Source organism: Chiloscyllium plagiosum, unplaced genomic scaffold (genome assembly GCF_037043375.1).
Source record: "Chiloscyllium plagiosum isolate Xiang-an unplaced genomic scaffold, Cpla_swu_hap1 HiC_scaffold_1, whole genome shotgun sequence".
Classification (NCBI taxonomy): Eukaryota; Metazoa; Chordata; class Chondrichthyes; order Orectolobiformes; family Hemiscylliidae; genus Chiloscyllium; species Chiloscyllium plagiosum.
In genome coordinates, this window is record NW_028270139.1 from 152564804 (window position 1) to 152579728 (window position 14925).

The window sequence follows — 14925 nt, forward strand, 5'->3', positions numbered from 1 at the left end:
GTCTCCCCAATATAGAGGAGGCCACATCGGGTGCAGCGGATGCAATAGATGATGTGTGTGGAGGTGCAGGTGAATTTGTGGCGGATATGGAAATGTCCCTTGGGGCCTTGGAGGGAAGTAAGGGGGGAGGTGTGGGCGCAGGTTTTCCAATTCTTGCGGTTGTAGGGGAAGGTGCCGGGAGTGGAGGTTGGGTTGGTGGGGGGTGTGGACCTGACGAGGGAGTCACGGAGGGAGGGGTCTTTTCGGAACGCTGATAGGGGAGGGGAGGGAAATATATCCCTGATGGTGGGGTCCGTTTGGAGGTGGCGGAAATGGCGGCGGATGATACGTTGTACATGGAGGTTGGTGGGGTGGCAGGTGAGGACCAGTGGGGTTCTGTCCTGGTGGCGGTTGGAGGGGCGGGGCTCAAGGGCGGAGGAGCGGAAGTGGAAGAGATGCGGTGGAGGGCATCGTCGACTACGTCTGGTGGGAAATTGCGGTCCTTGAAGAAGGAGGCCATCTGGGTTGTACGGTTTTGGAACTGGTCCTCCTGGGAGCAGATGCGGCGGAGACGAAGAAATTGGGAATATGGGATGATGTTTTTACAGGGGGCAGGGTGGGAGGAGGTGTAGTCTAGGTAGCTGTGGGAGTCGGTCGGTTTATAGTAAATGTCCGTGTCGATTCGGTCACCCGAGATAGAAATGGAAAGGTCGAGGAAGGGGAGGGAGGAGTCTGAGACGGTCCAGGTGAATTTGTGGTTGGGGTGGAAGGTGTTGGTAAAGTGGATGAACTGTTCAACCTCCTCTTGGGAGCACGAGGCAGCGCTGATACAGTCATCGATGTAGCGGAGGAAAAGGTGGGAGGTGGTGCCAGTGTAGCTGCGGAAGATGGATTGTTCCACATATCCTACGAAGAGGCAGGCATAGCTGGGGCCCATGCGGGTGCCCATGACTACTCCAGCCAACCTCCAGTCTTGCAACACCTCACCTGTGGCTATCAATGATACAAATATCTCAGCAAGGGGCCCATCAATCACTTACCTAGGTTTCCACAGAGTTCAAGGTTACTCCTAATCAGGTCATGGGAATTTATCCACCTCAATGCATCTTAAGCTGTTCAGCACCACCGCTTCTGTAATATGAACAGTTTTTAAGATGTTGCTATTTATTTTACCACATTCTACATCTTCCATGTCCTTCTCCATGTAAAATACTCATTTAATATGTCTTCTGTGGTTCCACATGTAGGCAGCATTGCTGTTCTTTAAGGGGCCTTTTCTCTCCATAATTACCCTTTTGTCTTTAATGTGTTTGTAGAATCCATTTTGGATTCTCCTTAACCCTATTTGCCAAAGCTGTCTCATATCCCTTTTGAATGACCTCAACTTATTTGCATTTTCAAAGTTTGGAGACAACACTAAACTTAGTAATATTGTGAACTGTGAAAAAGAAAGTGAAACAATTGAAGAGGACGTAAGCTGATAGAATGGGTGGACATCTTGTCAATGAACCTTTAGTTGAAAGTGATAGGGGAAGTTGAGAAAGCACTTAATATGCCAATCATAGAACCTCCCCACAGTGTGGAAACAGGCCACCTGGCCCAACAAGTTCACACTGATCCACTCTCCTACCTTATTACTCTCCATTTTCCCCTGACTAATACACCTAACCTCCACATCCCTGAACACTATAGGCAATTTAGCATGGCCAATTCACCTAATCTGCACATCTTTGGATTGTGGGAGGAAACAGGAGCACCCGGAGGAAACCCACGCCAATTATGATAAACTGTGAAAACACTGGGCCTCAACTGAAATATCTGAATGTACACACAAGGAATTTTGTGGAAGTGTTGGAGAGGGTGCAGAAAAGATTTGAAGATTTCAGAGAGGAGAAACCTAAGCTAGATATACAGATTTATTGAAAGGAGATTTATAGGAGTATTCAAAATTGGCTCATCTTGGAAAAAGTAGATCTGGGGGAACTGTTCTCATGGGTGATTTGGTGGAAGGACTGAGAAATTGACAAGATATTGATGCAACATAAATGGCAAAAGAGATAAATATAACATGAGTTTGGCATTCTGTAGGAGTGGACGCCTTCCCTCAACTCCCCAATAAGTCCCCAGAAGGAAAGTTGGTGGCGAGCTGACAGGCCAGAAAGAAACCTAGCCCACAGACTTAATATGCTGTCAGTAATCTGATTAGATTTGATTCTTGCAGGCATTATGTGATAAAAGATAGACCTGAAGTACTCCTGGCAGAGTGCGACCAGCAAGGGTGAGCAAACCTTGGCCCATTGGCCCATCTAGTCAAGATCCTGTTGTACTGAGGTGGAGTTGAGCGGACTAGGGGTGTGGAGGGAGGCATTGTTGTCTCTTGTTCTGGCTGTTTTTGCAAGGGGCTGCTTTGTTGTCAAGGTGCTGCTGGTTATATTTAAGAGTGAGGCTACATGAATGCCAGGCTTTCTTGAAGAGAGCAAGCAGTAACAAGGTAAGGGCAAAACTTCTTTTGCCCATTAGTCTGCTTGTTGTTAAAGGGACAGAGATGGCACTTAATGGAGAGGTATGTTCTTCTTGTCAAATTTGAGAGATCTGGAAGCAAAGCCTAGTGACTGTCTGCAGAAAGTGGGCCTGGCTGTACTAAGGAGCAAAGAGTGTCCTAGGTAGTAGCTTCAGGGAGATGGTTACACTGCAGGTACAGACAAGTAGATGATTGACTGCCAGGAGAGGTAGATCGTGGAGAAGTCTCCTGTGGCTATGCCCCTCCCAAACAAGTATACTGTCTTGGATACTGTTGAGGGGGATGGTCTTTCTGGAAAATACCAGCAGCACCCAGATCTTTGGCAGCACGACTGGCTCTGCTGTAATGCAGGCTATGGCAAAGTCTAAGTGAGCAGTTGTGATAGGAGGCAATCTAATCAGGGGTACAGACGTGCATTTCTAGGAGCAAGAAATCGGGATGGTGTATTGCTTACCTGGTTCCAAGGATAAATAATGTCAGTGATTGCAGAGAATTCTCAATAGGAAATATGAGCTGCCAGAGGTGGCTGCATACACTGGTACAAATGACATCAACAGTGAGACAACAGAGAAGATTGAGTCTGGTACAGAAGTTAAAGAGAACAAGTTCAGTAGACAAAGCAGGCAAGAGCATGGCAGAGGGAAGACAGATGAATTAAACTATTTATTTCAATGCAAGAGGCCTGACAGGAAAGGCAGATGACCTCTGGTCATGCATTGGAACGTGGGAGTGCAATATCATAGCTACTACAGAAACATAGCCGAGGGAGGGACAAGGAGAAAATGAGGACTGCAGATGCTGGAGATCAGAATCGAGAGTGTGGTGCTGGAAAAGTTACCACAGGTCAGGCAACATCCAAGGAGCAGGAGAATCAACGTTTCGGGCATAAGCCCTTTATCAGGTATGGGCTTATGAATGGGCTCCTGATGAAGGGCTTATGCAGAAACGTCAATTCTTCTGTTCCTTGAGGGAGGGACAAGAGTGACAGCTCAATGTTCAGGGTATAGCTATGCGAAGGGTAGAAGGTGAGGCATGAGAGAAGGGGAGTAGTGTTTTTGATGAGAGAAAACTTGACAGCAGTACATAGAGGCTATTCCTGAGGGATTGTCCAGGGAAATGGAAAAATAAGAAGCGGATTATTACTTTGGGAGTCAATTGCAGCACCACCACCCCACCACAAAAAAAAGTAGTCAGCAGGAAATGGAGTACCAAATATGTCAGGAAATCACAGGTAGCTTTAAGAATAATGGCGTTATAATATTTGGGAATTTTAAGTTTTCAAGCATAGACTAGGACTGCCAATAGGGCTTGATGGGGAGGAGTTTGTGTATTTGACACAACTTTCTCAATCAATATGTAGATGGCCCTATTAGAGAAAGGCTTAAGAGAAGAGCAGTTGGACTACCTGACACACAGTAAGATGGTTGTGATATTGGATGTCAGTCGTCTCGGCTCCAGGACATCTCTGCAGGGTTCCCTCAGGGTAGTGTCCTCGGCCCAACCATCTACAGCTGCTTCATCAATGACTTTCCCTCCATCATAAAGTCAGAAGTGGGGATGTTTGCTGATTGCACAATGTTCAGCACCATTTGCAACTCCTTGGATCTGAAGCAATCCATGTTCAAATGCAATAAAGCTTGGACAATATCCAGACATAGGCTGACAAATGGCAAGTAATATTCACACCCCACAAATGTCAGGCTATGACCATCACCAATCAGAGACTATCTAACCACCATCCCATGGCATGCTTGACTTCATTGGTCAGGGGACTTTAGGAGTTGGAATTCATGTTATGACTGTACGAGACATTGGTAAGGCCACGTTTGAAGTACTGCATACAGTTCTGGTTGTCAGGTTTGAGTTATAAGATGAGGTTGGATAGGCTGGGAATATTTTCCCTGGAGTATAAGGAAGCTGCGTAATAACCTTGCAGAGGTCTATAAAATCGAGGGACATAGATTAGGTGAATAGCGAAGGTCTTTCCCCCAATGTGGGGAAGTCCAAAACTAGAGGATGTAAATTTAAGATGAGAAGGGAAAGACTTTAAAAGGGACCTGAGGGGCAACCTTTTCACAGAGGGTGTTGCACATGTGGAGTGAGCTGCCAGAGGAAGTATTGGAGGTGAATACAACTACAGTTACATTTAAAAAACAATGAAGAGGGAAGGTTAGAGGGATTTCTGTCAAACTAGTTCAGTTGAGGATATCTGATTGGTATCGATGAGTTGGGCCCAAGGGTGCATTTCTGTGCTGTATGCTCTATTCCAGTATTACTTTTTTTTGTTTTCTTTATGTATAAATTTGAACTCTTCCATCAAGCTTAACCCTTGATTTGATTTGATTTGTTATTCAAATGTTTGAAAATGCCAAAGGCTTTTAAAGGTTTGGAATACCTCTAGTTTATTTGTGAGTGTGATTAAATGTTTTTTTGAGAAAAATACTTCAATTAAATAGTAATTACTTTTAATCAACTTGTTCAGAAATGTTGTGACACGGCCAGGACTTGAACCTAAACCTTCTGGCTCAGGAATAGAAATCTTACAGATTAGAGTGGTGCTGGAAATGCACAGCAGGTCAGGCAGCATCCGAGGAGCAGGAAAATCAACGTGTCAGGCAGGAGCCTTTCATCAGGGAGGAGGCTGGAAGCCTGAGGGGTGGACAGATAGATGGGAGGAGGTGGGGCTGGGGAGAAGGTAGCTGGGAGTGCAGTAAGTGGATGGAGGAAGGGGTAAAAGTGATAGGAGGGTCGGGCGGCCCACCCTTCTCTCCGACCTATCATCTTTGCCCCTTCCTCCATCCACCTACTGCAGTCATAGCTACCTTCTCCCCAGCCCCATCCCCTCCCATTTATCTCTCCACCCCTCAGGCTTCCAGCCTCATTTCTGATGAAGGGCTCCTGCCCGAAACATCAATTTTCCTGCTCCTTGAATGCTGCCTGACCTGCTGTGCATTTCCAGCACCACTCTATTCTTGATTCTTAATCTCCAGCAACTGCAATCCTCACTTTCGCCCAATAGGAATATTACAACTGCTCCACAAGGTCCTTGCCTCAGTTAAATTTTACAATTTTTCTAAATAAAAGTCTCTACTAAGCAACTCCTGGTGGTAAATATGAGACTGCTCTGACCTTTTCTCAGACCCTTCAACTTCTCACACTACAGTTAGAAATTATTGCTGGTCTTGTACCTAACTTTCAATTCATACGTGCACCTTTTATTTTTGTAGGTACACAGACATTATTGATGTTGTGCAGGCTATCCAGATGCATCCCGACTCTGAAGTTCAGTCTGCATTCGTCATTGGTACCATTGCTACCTGTATTAACCCACAGTGCTCAACCATGGAACACAGGTGCCATTAAAATGCTAGTGTAATACTGTAAATCTCTTAACTTGTGACATTTTTCCTGTTGCTCACCTTTAGCAAATAGTTAACCGTCCACTTGAAATGTATTACAGATTGATCTAAAAACATTTTCATATGCGAATCTTTTATACTTAAATGTTAACTCTACTTGAGTTGTAGCATGATGGCGAATAGATTTTTACTGATAATTTTCAGATGGGAGGTTAATCTGTCTAAAGCAAATGGTGTGCTGAGAGATCTGTTATTGAGCTGATGCTTAAAGTTTTTTTTTGACAGCTAATGCCATAACTACTGAGTACTTTCAGCATTTTTGTTTGGACTTATAGTTCTCTACATCTGCGCTAAATTTACTTTTGTCATTCCATTTGTACTTGTTCAGATGTCACCAGAGACTCATCATCAGTACATTTTTTCCTGACCCCGTACATTTACTTTTGATGTGTCCCTTATCTATCCTGTTTTTCCTATACATGCCTTTTCAACATGATCTGAAAGTGCACAATCTGTTTCCACCATTGATGCAAATAACACTCAAGTTTACTTCACAAGTCCATCTCTCAAACCTTTCATAGCCTTTAAATTGTCCAATTGTCTGTTTGATATTGAATGAGAAATTTCTTCACATTAGATAGAAGTTTATAAAATAATGAGTGGCATGAATAGATTGAATAGTCAAGGTCTTTTCCCAGTTTAAAGGCGTCCAGAGCTCATAGGTTTAAGGTGAGAGGGGAAAAATTTACAAGGGACCTAAGGGGCAACTTTTTCACACAATGGGTGGTGCATATATGGAATGAGCTGCCAGAGGAGGTGGTGGAGGCTGGTACAATTACAACATTTAAAATTCATCTGGATGGGTATATGATAGGAAAGGTTTAGAATAATATGTGCCAAATGCTGGCAAATGGGATTAGATTAATTTCAGGTATCTGCTCAGCATGAACAAGTTGAACCGAAGGGTCTGTTTTATTGCTGTATGTCTTTATGACTCCATAACTGTAAATATAGGGATGAGTGAAAATATTGTTTTTAGTATTTGACAGGAACCTAGTTCTCCAGTCACTAATTCTGTCTTTTCCTCAATAGTTGTGTGAAAGAAATGCACTCTGGTCCCTTCCTGGGGGTTGAATTTGAAATCGAAATGAGTTCCTGACAACATGTCTGCAACAGCATTCTGTTTTCACCTGCTGTACTGTTTCTTTACTTTGCCCTTACTCCATCTCATCTGAATGTCATCCATGTCGTTTTGACCTGTAAACACAAATATTCCAACACTGATCCCTGAGTTGCTATCATTGGCAAATGTTGATGGTTTATCATGCCCCATCTTTATGTTGCCTACAGCACCATGATTAGACATTCCTGATCCTGAGGAAAATACCATCTGCGAGTGGCCAAAATTACCAAGGAAACAACATAAAGACAAAAAGGCAAATAAATCAACAAAAAATGTGTTCTCAACTTATCCAGAAGACTGTCTTTGTTTATGTTGCTTATGTTGACTGATAACTTGCTTATGGGTAATGAGATTCCTTTTGTTTTCCCAACCAAAAACTGGTCCAGCTCTCTTTTGAAGCTCACCAAGACTGGCACAAGTGAGCAACTTATCCCAGAGACTGGAATTCAATTGAAAGAATGCGGTATAGAGTTCTACAGAATCAAAAATTATGTCACAAACAAAATTGCTGGAGAAACTCAGCAGTTCTGAAGAAGGCTCACTGGACCCGAAACATTAACTCGGCTTTCTGTGCACAGGTGCTATCAGACCACCTGAGTTTTTCCAGCAATTTCTTATTTTGTTTCTGATTTCCAGCACCCACATTTGTTTCTTTCTTTACCAAAAATTATGTCCTTGGGTGATGTAGAACAAAATGTAGTCGTGCAAAAGAAGCAAGGATGATACCGGGAAAAACTTTACACAGTGAATAGATAGGATATAGCATGAATTGCTTGGAAATTTGGTGGAGGCAGATTTAAAAGAGCATAGGATGATTATCTGGGTATTAGTGGTCTGCATGGATATGGGGAAAATACATGAAAACTGCCACTAGGTAATTTGGAGCAGTGGAACCAGTACAGGCACACTAAGTGGCCCCTTTCTGCACTGTAACAATTGTGTAAGTTATAAACAGACATTGGCATTTTAAGCTGTAGAAATATGTAGGATTAGAGTACAAAAGCTTTCCTACAAGATTATGTTTGAACTGTAATTCAGAGGTCAGCAACCATTCCTACCTGAAAAGCCCTTTTAAAACCTTTATCTGTGATAAAGCTAATGAGTTACAACGAAAATTCAGTATTTCTATGTCAAATACTTAATGCATCCTAACTGAGAGACTTGTGAATGTACTATTTGCATATACTGTTTATAAATTCAATACATGTACTTGATTTGTTCATTAAATTAACTTAAAATTTTTGACCTTTTTTATTCTGACTGCCAGTAAACTCCTCTTCAAAACACAAATTAATTTAAATTAATAATTAAGGCAACTCTTAGCTATTGACTTCTGAGATTTAACAAACAAGCACTTGGAGTATTGTGTTCAGTTTTGGTCACCTTGCTATAGGAAAGATCCTATTAAACTGGAAAGAGTGCAGAAGAAATTTACAAGGATGTTGCCAGGACTCAAGGGTCTGAGATACATAGAGAGGTTGGACAAGCTAGGACTTTTTTTTTGATCATATGAATGAATGGGGTGAATAGACTCAGTTTTTTCCCACGGATGGGGAATCGAGGACTTGAGGGCATCAGGTTATGGTTAGAGGGGAAAGAATAAAGGGAAACCTGAGGGCAACTTTTTTTACACAGGATGGTATGCATATGAAATGAGCTGGCAGAGGAAATGGTTGAGCCAGGTACATTAACAACATTTAGAAGGCATTTGGGCAAATACATGAATAGGAAAGTATTCGAATATGGAAAGGATATGGGCCAAATGCAGGGAAATGGGATTAGCGTGGACAGACACTTTAGTCAGCATGGACCAGTTTGAGCTAAAGAGCTCTCGAACTCTATGTTAATAACGCATTCAACATAATTTTGATCAGCTGCAGTAGAATCCGTAACTATAAAATTTGAACCCATGACATTTTTGTAACTATGATTAACTTGTAGTACTGAGAACACCATGGGAAGGTGATGGCCTAATTGTATTATCACTCGACTGTTAATCCAGAGACCCAGGTAATGTTCTGAGGACTCTGGTTGAAATCCTGCTATGGCAGACATTGGTGTTTGAATTCAATAAAAATCTGAAATTAAGATGGCCACAAATCCATTGTCGATTATCAGGGAATAACCCATTTGGTTCACTAATGTCCTTTGCGGAAGGAAACATCCTTAGCCATATGTCTGACTCCAGACCCACAGCAATGTGATTGACTCTTAACTGCCCTCTGGGCAATAAATGTTGGCCCAACCAGTGACATTCTCATCCCATGAATTTATAAAAAAAACTTGAACTGGCTCAGAGCATGATGATGCCTTTTGTTTAAACAATGATGCAAAACTATGTGGTAAAACATGGCTGTATGTGACTGGAATTTCAGGTTGCCAATGCTGTCATAGTTTAAGCACTGCAGCTTTTCAGAACTAATTTTATAAATAGTTATATTCTTGCATACATGCTATACACTATAGTTCAACTTGGAAGAATAGTGTTTTTTTTTTAATTTTATTGTTCAAATGTCCTAAAAGCAGGATCTCACTTTTACTGTCTGTATCAGATTTTGTACTGAACCATTTCAGGGAGCATGAAAATTCAGGCATCTTTTCCCTGTGGTGGAGGAATCCAGACTGCTGGGTTAGGGTGAGGGGAGGGGAGATTTAAAAGGGATTTAAGGGGCAATGTTTTTGTGCAGAGGGTGGTGCATGTATGGAATGAGCTATCAGAGGAAGTGGTGGAGGCTGGTATAATTACAACATTTAAAAGGCATCTGGATGGGTATAGAAATAGCAAGGGTTTAGAGGGATATGGGCCAAGTGCTAACAAATGGGACTAGATTAATTTAGGATATCTGATCAGCATGGAAGAGTTGGATCGAAGGTTGTTACCATGTACATCTCTATCTTTGTGTCATCTTTGGCAGCTGAACCTTCGATCTCTTCACCTAAGTTGTTTTGTATAAGTTGTAAAAAATACAAAAACCTTTTGTGTAGCACCTTATCAAATACTTCCTGGATGTGCAGCACATTGCCAACTTCATTTTATCCAAACCATATGTTACTTCATTAAAGAACTCCAGTGATTTCAGAAGTCCATAAGATTTAGAAGCAGAATTGGGCCATTTGGCCCCTCAGGTCTGATCTGCTATTCGATCATGACTGATCTGTTTCTCAACTCCATTTTCCTACCTTCTCCCCATAACCTTACTAATCACATACCTATTCACCTTGGTCTTCGATGACTTGGCTTCCACAGTCTTCTGTGGCAATGAGTTTTTTAGATTCACCACCGGCTGGCTGAAGAAATTCCTCCTCGGCTCAGTTCTAAAGGGTCCTCCCTTCACTTTGAGGCTGTGCCCTCGTGTCCTAGTCTCTCCTACGAGTGGAAATGTCTTCTCCATGTCCACACTATCCAGGCCTGTCCGAATTCTGTAAGCTTACATTTTCACAAAACAATGTTGCCTTTACATGATTACCTTGAATTTACCAACTATTCTACTAATAGATCATTGTTAATCTAAAATTTTCCCTGTGACAGATTGTAATCTGGCTGGTCTTGTGTTTCCTGCTTTCTGTCTTCCCCTTTTGATTAGAGTTACATCTACTATTTTCCAATCAATGGGATCATCCCTGAATCAATGGAGTTTTGCAAAGTTAAAACTCGTGCATCAACTATTTTATTAGCCACTTTTTTTTTTAAGACCCTAGTATTTAGTTCATCAGAATGTGGGCACTTGTTAACTCATTACTCTAACGGCTTACTCAATACTGCTTCTCTGGTGATTGATTTCTCTGTGTCAAAGAGTCATGAAGATCTACAGCACGTAAAAGGCCCTTTGGCCTATTGTTGTTTTTGACAGGCTTGTATACAGTCTAATCTCAGTTTCTAGCCCTTGGCCCATAATCTTGTGTGCTTTGGCATCACAAGTGCACATTACATTCTACTTAAATGTTATGAGGGTTTCTGCCTTTACCAAGCTTAGAGGCAATGAGTTCCAGATTTTCAGCACCCTCTGGGTGAATAGCTTTTCCTCTCATCCCCTCTAAATCTTCTGCTTCTTACCTTAAAGCTATGCCCCTACCCATCCCGGTCATTGTTCCCTTCATCAAGAGGAAAAATTTAATTCTATCTCCTTTTCCGTGCCCCTCATAATTTTATACACCCCAGTCACTTCCTCTGCAATCTCTTCTGGCCGAAGGAAGACTACCTCAATCTGTCCAATCTCTCTTCATAACTGAAACTCTCCAGCTCAGGTACCATTCTGGTAAATTTCCTCTATTTTCTCCTGTACTATCACCATTCCTCTTTTATAATATAGAGCTTTTCCTTATCTTCCACTTCCTTATTTTTTGCTGTTTTTTGGGATGTTACTTGTAACTTGAGCAGTGAAGATTGATGCAATTTATCTGATGAATTCTTCTACAGTTTTCTTGTTTTCCAGTCTCACTTCCTATATGTCCAGCACTTGAATTTTGTTAATGTTTTTTGTTAATAGTTACCATAAACATTTGATATTTTTATATTTCTGGCTAGCTTTCTGTCGTGCTTTACTATTAGCCTTATTTTGTTTTGTTCAGTCTTCTGACCTGCCACCTCTCTTTGCATAATTATTTTTTTCTTCTTGGATGGTGAGTTTATCCTTTTGTAATAGTTCTTTCTTGTTGAAATGTTCATTTTTGTAGGGCAAATTAGGATAGAGCAAATTAATGCAGGACTTATACATTTAATGGTAAGGTTCCGAGGAATGATGCCTCACAAAGAGACCTTGGGATGCAGGTTCGTAATTCCTTGAAAGTGGAGTCGCAGAGAGACAGGGTAGTGAAGGAGGAATTTATTGGTCATTACATTGATTATCGGAGTTGGGATGTCATGTTGTGGATGTATAGGACATCGGTTCGGCTGCTTTCAGAATAGTGTTCAGTTCTGGTCTGTCTGCTGTTGGAACAATGTTGTTACCCTTGAAAGGGTCCAGAAAAGATTACCAAAGATGTTGCCAGGGTTGCAGGTTTTGAGGCTGAAAAGGCTGGTGCTGTTTTCCCTGGAGTGTCAGAGGCTGAAGGGTGACCTTACAGAGGTTTGTAAAATTTGAGGGATGTGGATAGGGTGAATAGTCAAGGTCTTTTCCCCAGGGTAGGGGATTTGAAAACAAGAGGTTTAAGGTGATGGGGGAAAGATTTAAAAGGGACCGAAGGGGCAACCTTTTCTGTGTGGTGCATATATGGAATGAGCTGCCTGAGGAGGTGGTGGAAGCTAATGGAATTACAACGTTTAAAAGCCATCTGGATGGATTTATGAATAGAAAGATTTTAGAGCGATATGGGCCAAATGCTAGCAAATGGGACTAGATTAAGTTAGCGATATCTGGTCGGCCTGGAGGAGTTGAATCGAAAGATCTATTTCTGTGTTGCACACCTCTAAGACTCTATGTATCTGTTCTGTATTTCTGCCGTTGTCTCTAGATCTTCCAACCTAATTTGCCAATTCACTTCAGCCAGCTATAATTTCATGCTAACACAATTTCTTTCTTAAAATTATAAAAGAAATGTCGAGCTCTTCTCTCCTTCAAACTGAGTGTAAAATCAGATCATATGCTTGCTGCTATCTAGGGCTGTCTTCACATTGAGATCATTTATTAATCCCATCTCAATGCACAATACCATGCCTTGTATTAGGAAAAAGTGAGGACTGCAGATGCTGGAGATCAAAGTCAAGAGTGTGGTGCTGGAAAAGTACAGCAGGTCAGGCAGCATCAGAGGAGCAGGAGAATCAACTTTTCAGGCCTAAGAATTCGCCCTGATCTGATGAAGGGCTTAGGCCCGAAAGATTGATTCTCCTGCTCCTCGGAGGCTGCCTGACCGACTGTTTGATTTTCCAAAACCACACTCTCAACCATATCTTGTGTTGCCTCCTATCTGGTCACTTCCAGAGTATGCTGTTCTCAGAAACTATCCCAAAAAATATCCTTTGAACTCCTCATCTAGGCTACATTTGCCTGTTTGACTTTTCCAGTCTATATGTAGATTAAAATGGATTTCTATAGACCAAAAGTGTAAAGGGGCCTGGGTAGATAGCGGGAATATGGTACTTTGATAGAAGATCATTCATGATCACTTGGAAATGCTTGATGGGCTGAATAGACTGCTCTTTCTCCTTTACTCCTGGGTAGACAGCGGGAATATGGTACTTTGATAGAAATCATTCATGATCACTTGGAAATGCTTGATGGGCTGAATAGACTGCTCTTTCTCCTTTACTTACTTCCTAGCAGAGGTCACTGGGCTGCCAATAAGAAATACCCTCCACAGCACAGATGCAGTTTAGATTAACTTCTTAAACACTTGGGAGATATTATTGTGGGAAGCTACATCCTTGTATGAGGTTCAAGGAACACTGAACATGGTGAAAGCATCTAATATCTTTTGTTTCTAGTAAACCATTCATCAAGCCTGGTTTTCTAATTAGTTCTGCATCATATTCAAATTGTTATTATTTCACACTGTTATAACTCTTGTTCCATCCTTCCTTATCTTCAGTTTTCAGTTGTTCAGTTCTTGTTTCCTTCTATAGCATTGTATTTCCAAATTCATTTTTCCTTACTTTGTATGTATATTAGTTTTACTGATCTGTGAGACTAGGTTTCACTCTACAACAGGAAACAAAAGTATCAGAATCACTTCACATATTTAAAATCTACATATACACCATGTACAGTAGAAACTTATGTAGCTGTGAATATGAACAAAACTTGTAGTTGCTTTAACCAGGCAGTCACCTCAGTCTAGATTGACCTTTTAATGGCATTAAAGATTATGGCCTTAAGTTTGAATTGCTTTCAGTTAAGACATTTGGTGAAACTACTATCTTGACATATAATTATTTTCTTTATACTGGATATTATAAATAAGATGAGATGTATTCAACTATTGCCAAATTTTTTGGTATCAAATTGTCAGAAGATTTCTGCATTTCAGTAATTGACCAGGTTGACTGGAAACTGCCACTCAGGACAGCGTTGGATGACTATTTGTATAGAAATAATGTACAAGGGTATGGAGAAAAGGCAGGAGATTGGCATGAGATAAAGCAGACCATTTGAAGAGCTGGCACAGTCTGACTGGGCTGTGTATCTTTCAAATTAATTTGGCAGCTGTAATTTCAAGACCTTGTGATTTCTCTTATTTTTGAACTGCAGATAAAATCGCACTTTCCCTCTAAAGTCAATGTAAAATTCAATTATATTATGGTTGCTCCTATCTAGGGATACCTTCACATTGAGATCATTCATTAATACTTATTTAATTGCACAGGATAAGGTCTTGTATTGCCTGCTGTCTGGTCAGCTCCTCTGTGCCGTAACAGTTTTGTGACTGATTCTGTCTTAAATTCTCTCCTTTTTGAGAAGAACTTTTAACGACATCCCAAAACGTTTCCAAGAAGATTATTTTAAAAATTTAGTCTACAATAACTAGAGCATCTTGAGCAATAGTTTCCTTCCTGCCACACCTCTGATGTCCCTCAAGGATCCATCTTTGATTACCTCTTTTCCTCATTCAAGTGCTGCCCCTTAATGATATCAGAAAACAGTGAATCAAGTTCAACATGTACCCCCAGTTCAAAATTCTTCTCATGTTCAGTCTCTTCATGGTCTTGTCCATTTCCAAGTCTATTGCAATCCAGTTCTCAATTTCATGTTAACTACAGTACTTCAAATCTTGTTTCTTCTGCATCTGAAAATCACTTTGCCTTCCATTTGAAAGGCGAAAGTGAGGACTGCAGGTACTGGAAATTAGAGTCGAGAGTGGTCAGCAGGTCAGGCAGCATCTGAGGAGCAGGGAAATCTATGTTTTGGGCAAAAGCCCTTCATCAGGAAAGGGCTGATGAAGGGCTTTTG

At 41.4% G+C, this 14925-nt stretch overlaps 1 protein-coding gene across 4 annotated transcripts in view; it reads left to right on the top strand.

Moving 5' to 3' along the window:
• dnaaf9 (dynein axonemal assembly factor 9) overlaps positions 1 to 14925 on the top strand; it is a 217442-nt gene that overhangs the window by 175609 nt on the left and 26908 nt on the right. For all 4 annotated transcript variants that reach the window (XM_087991656.1, XM_087991651.1, XM_043696328.2 and 1 more), the window contains one exon: positions 5728 to 5853. In XM_087991656.1, the coding sequence (XP_087847782.1) occupies positions 5728 to 5853 (126 nt within the window). The remainder of the gene's footprint in view (positions 1 to 5727; positions 5854 to 14925) is intronic.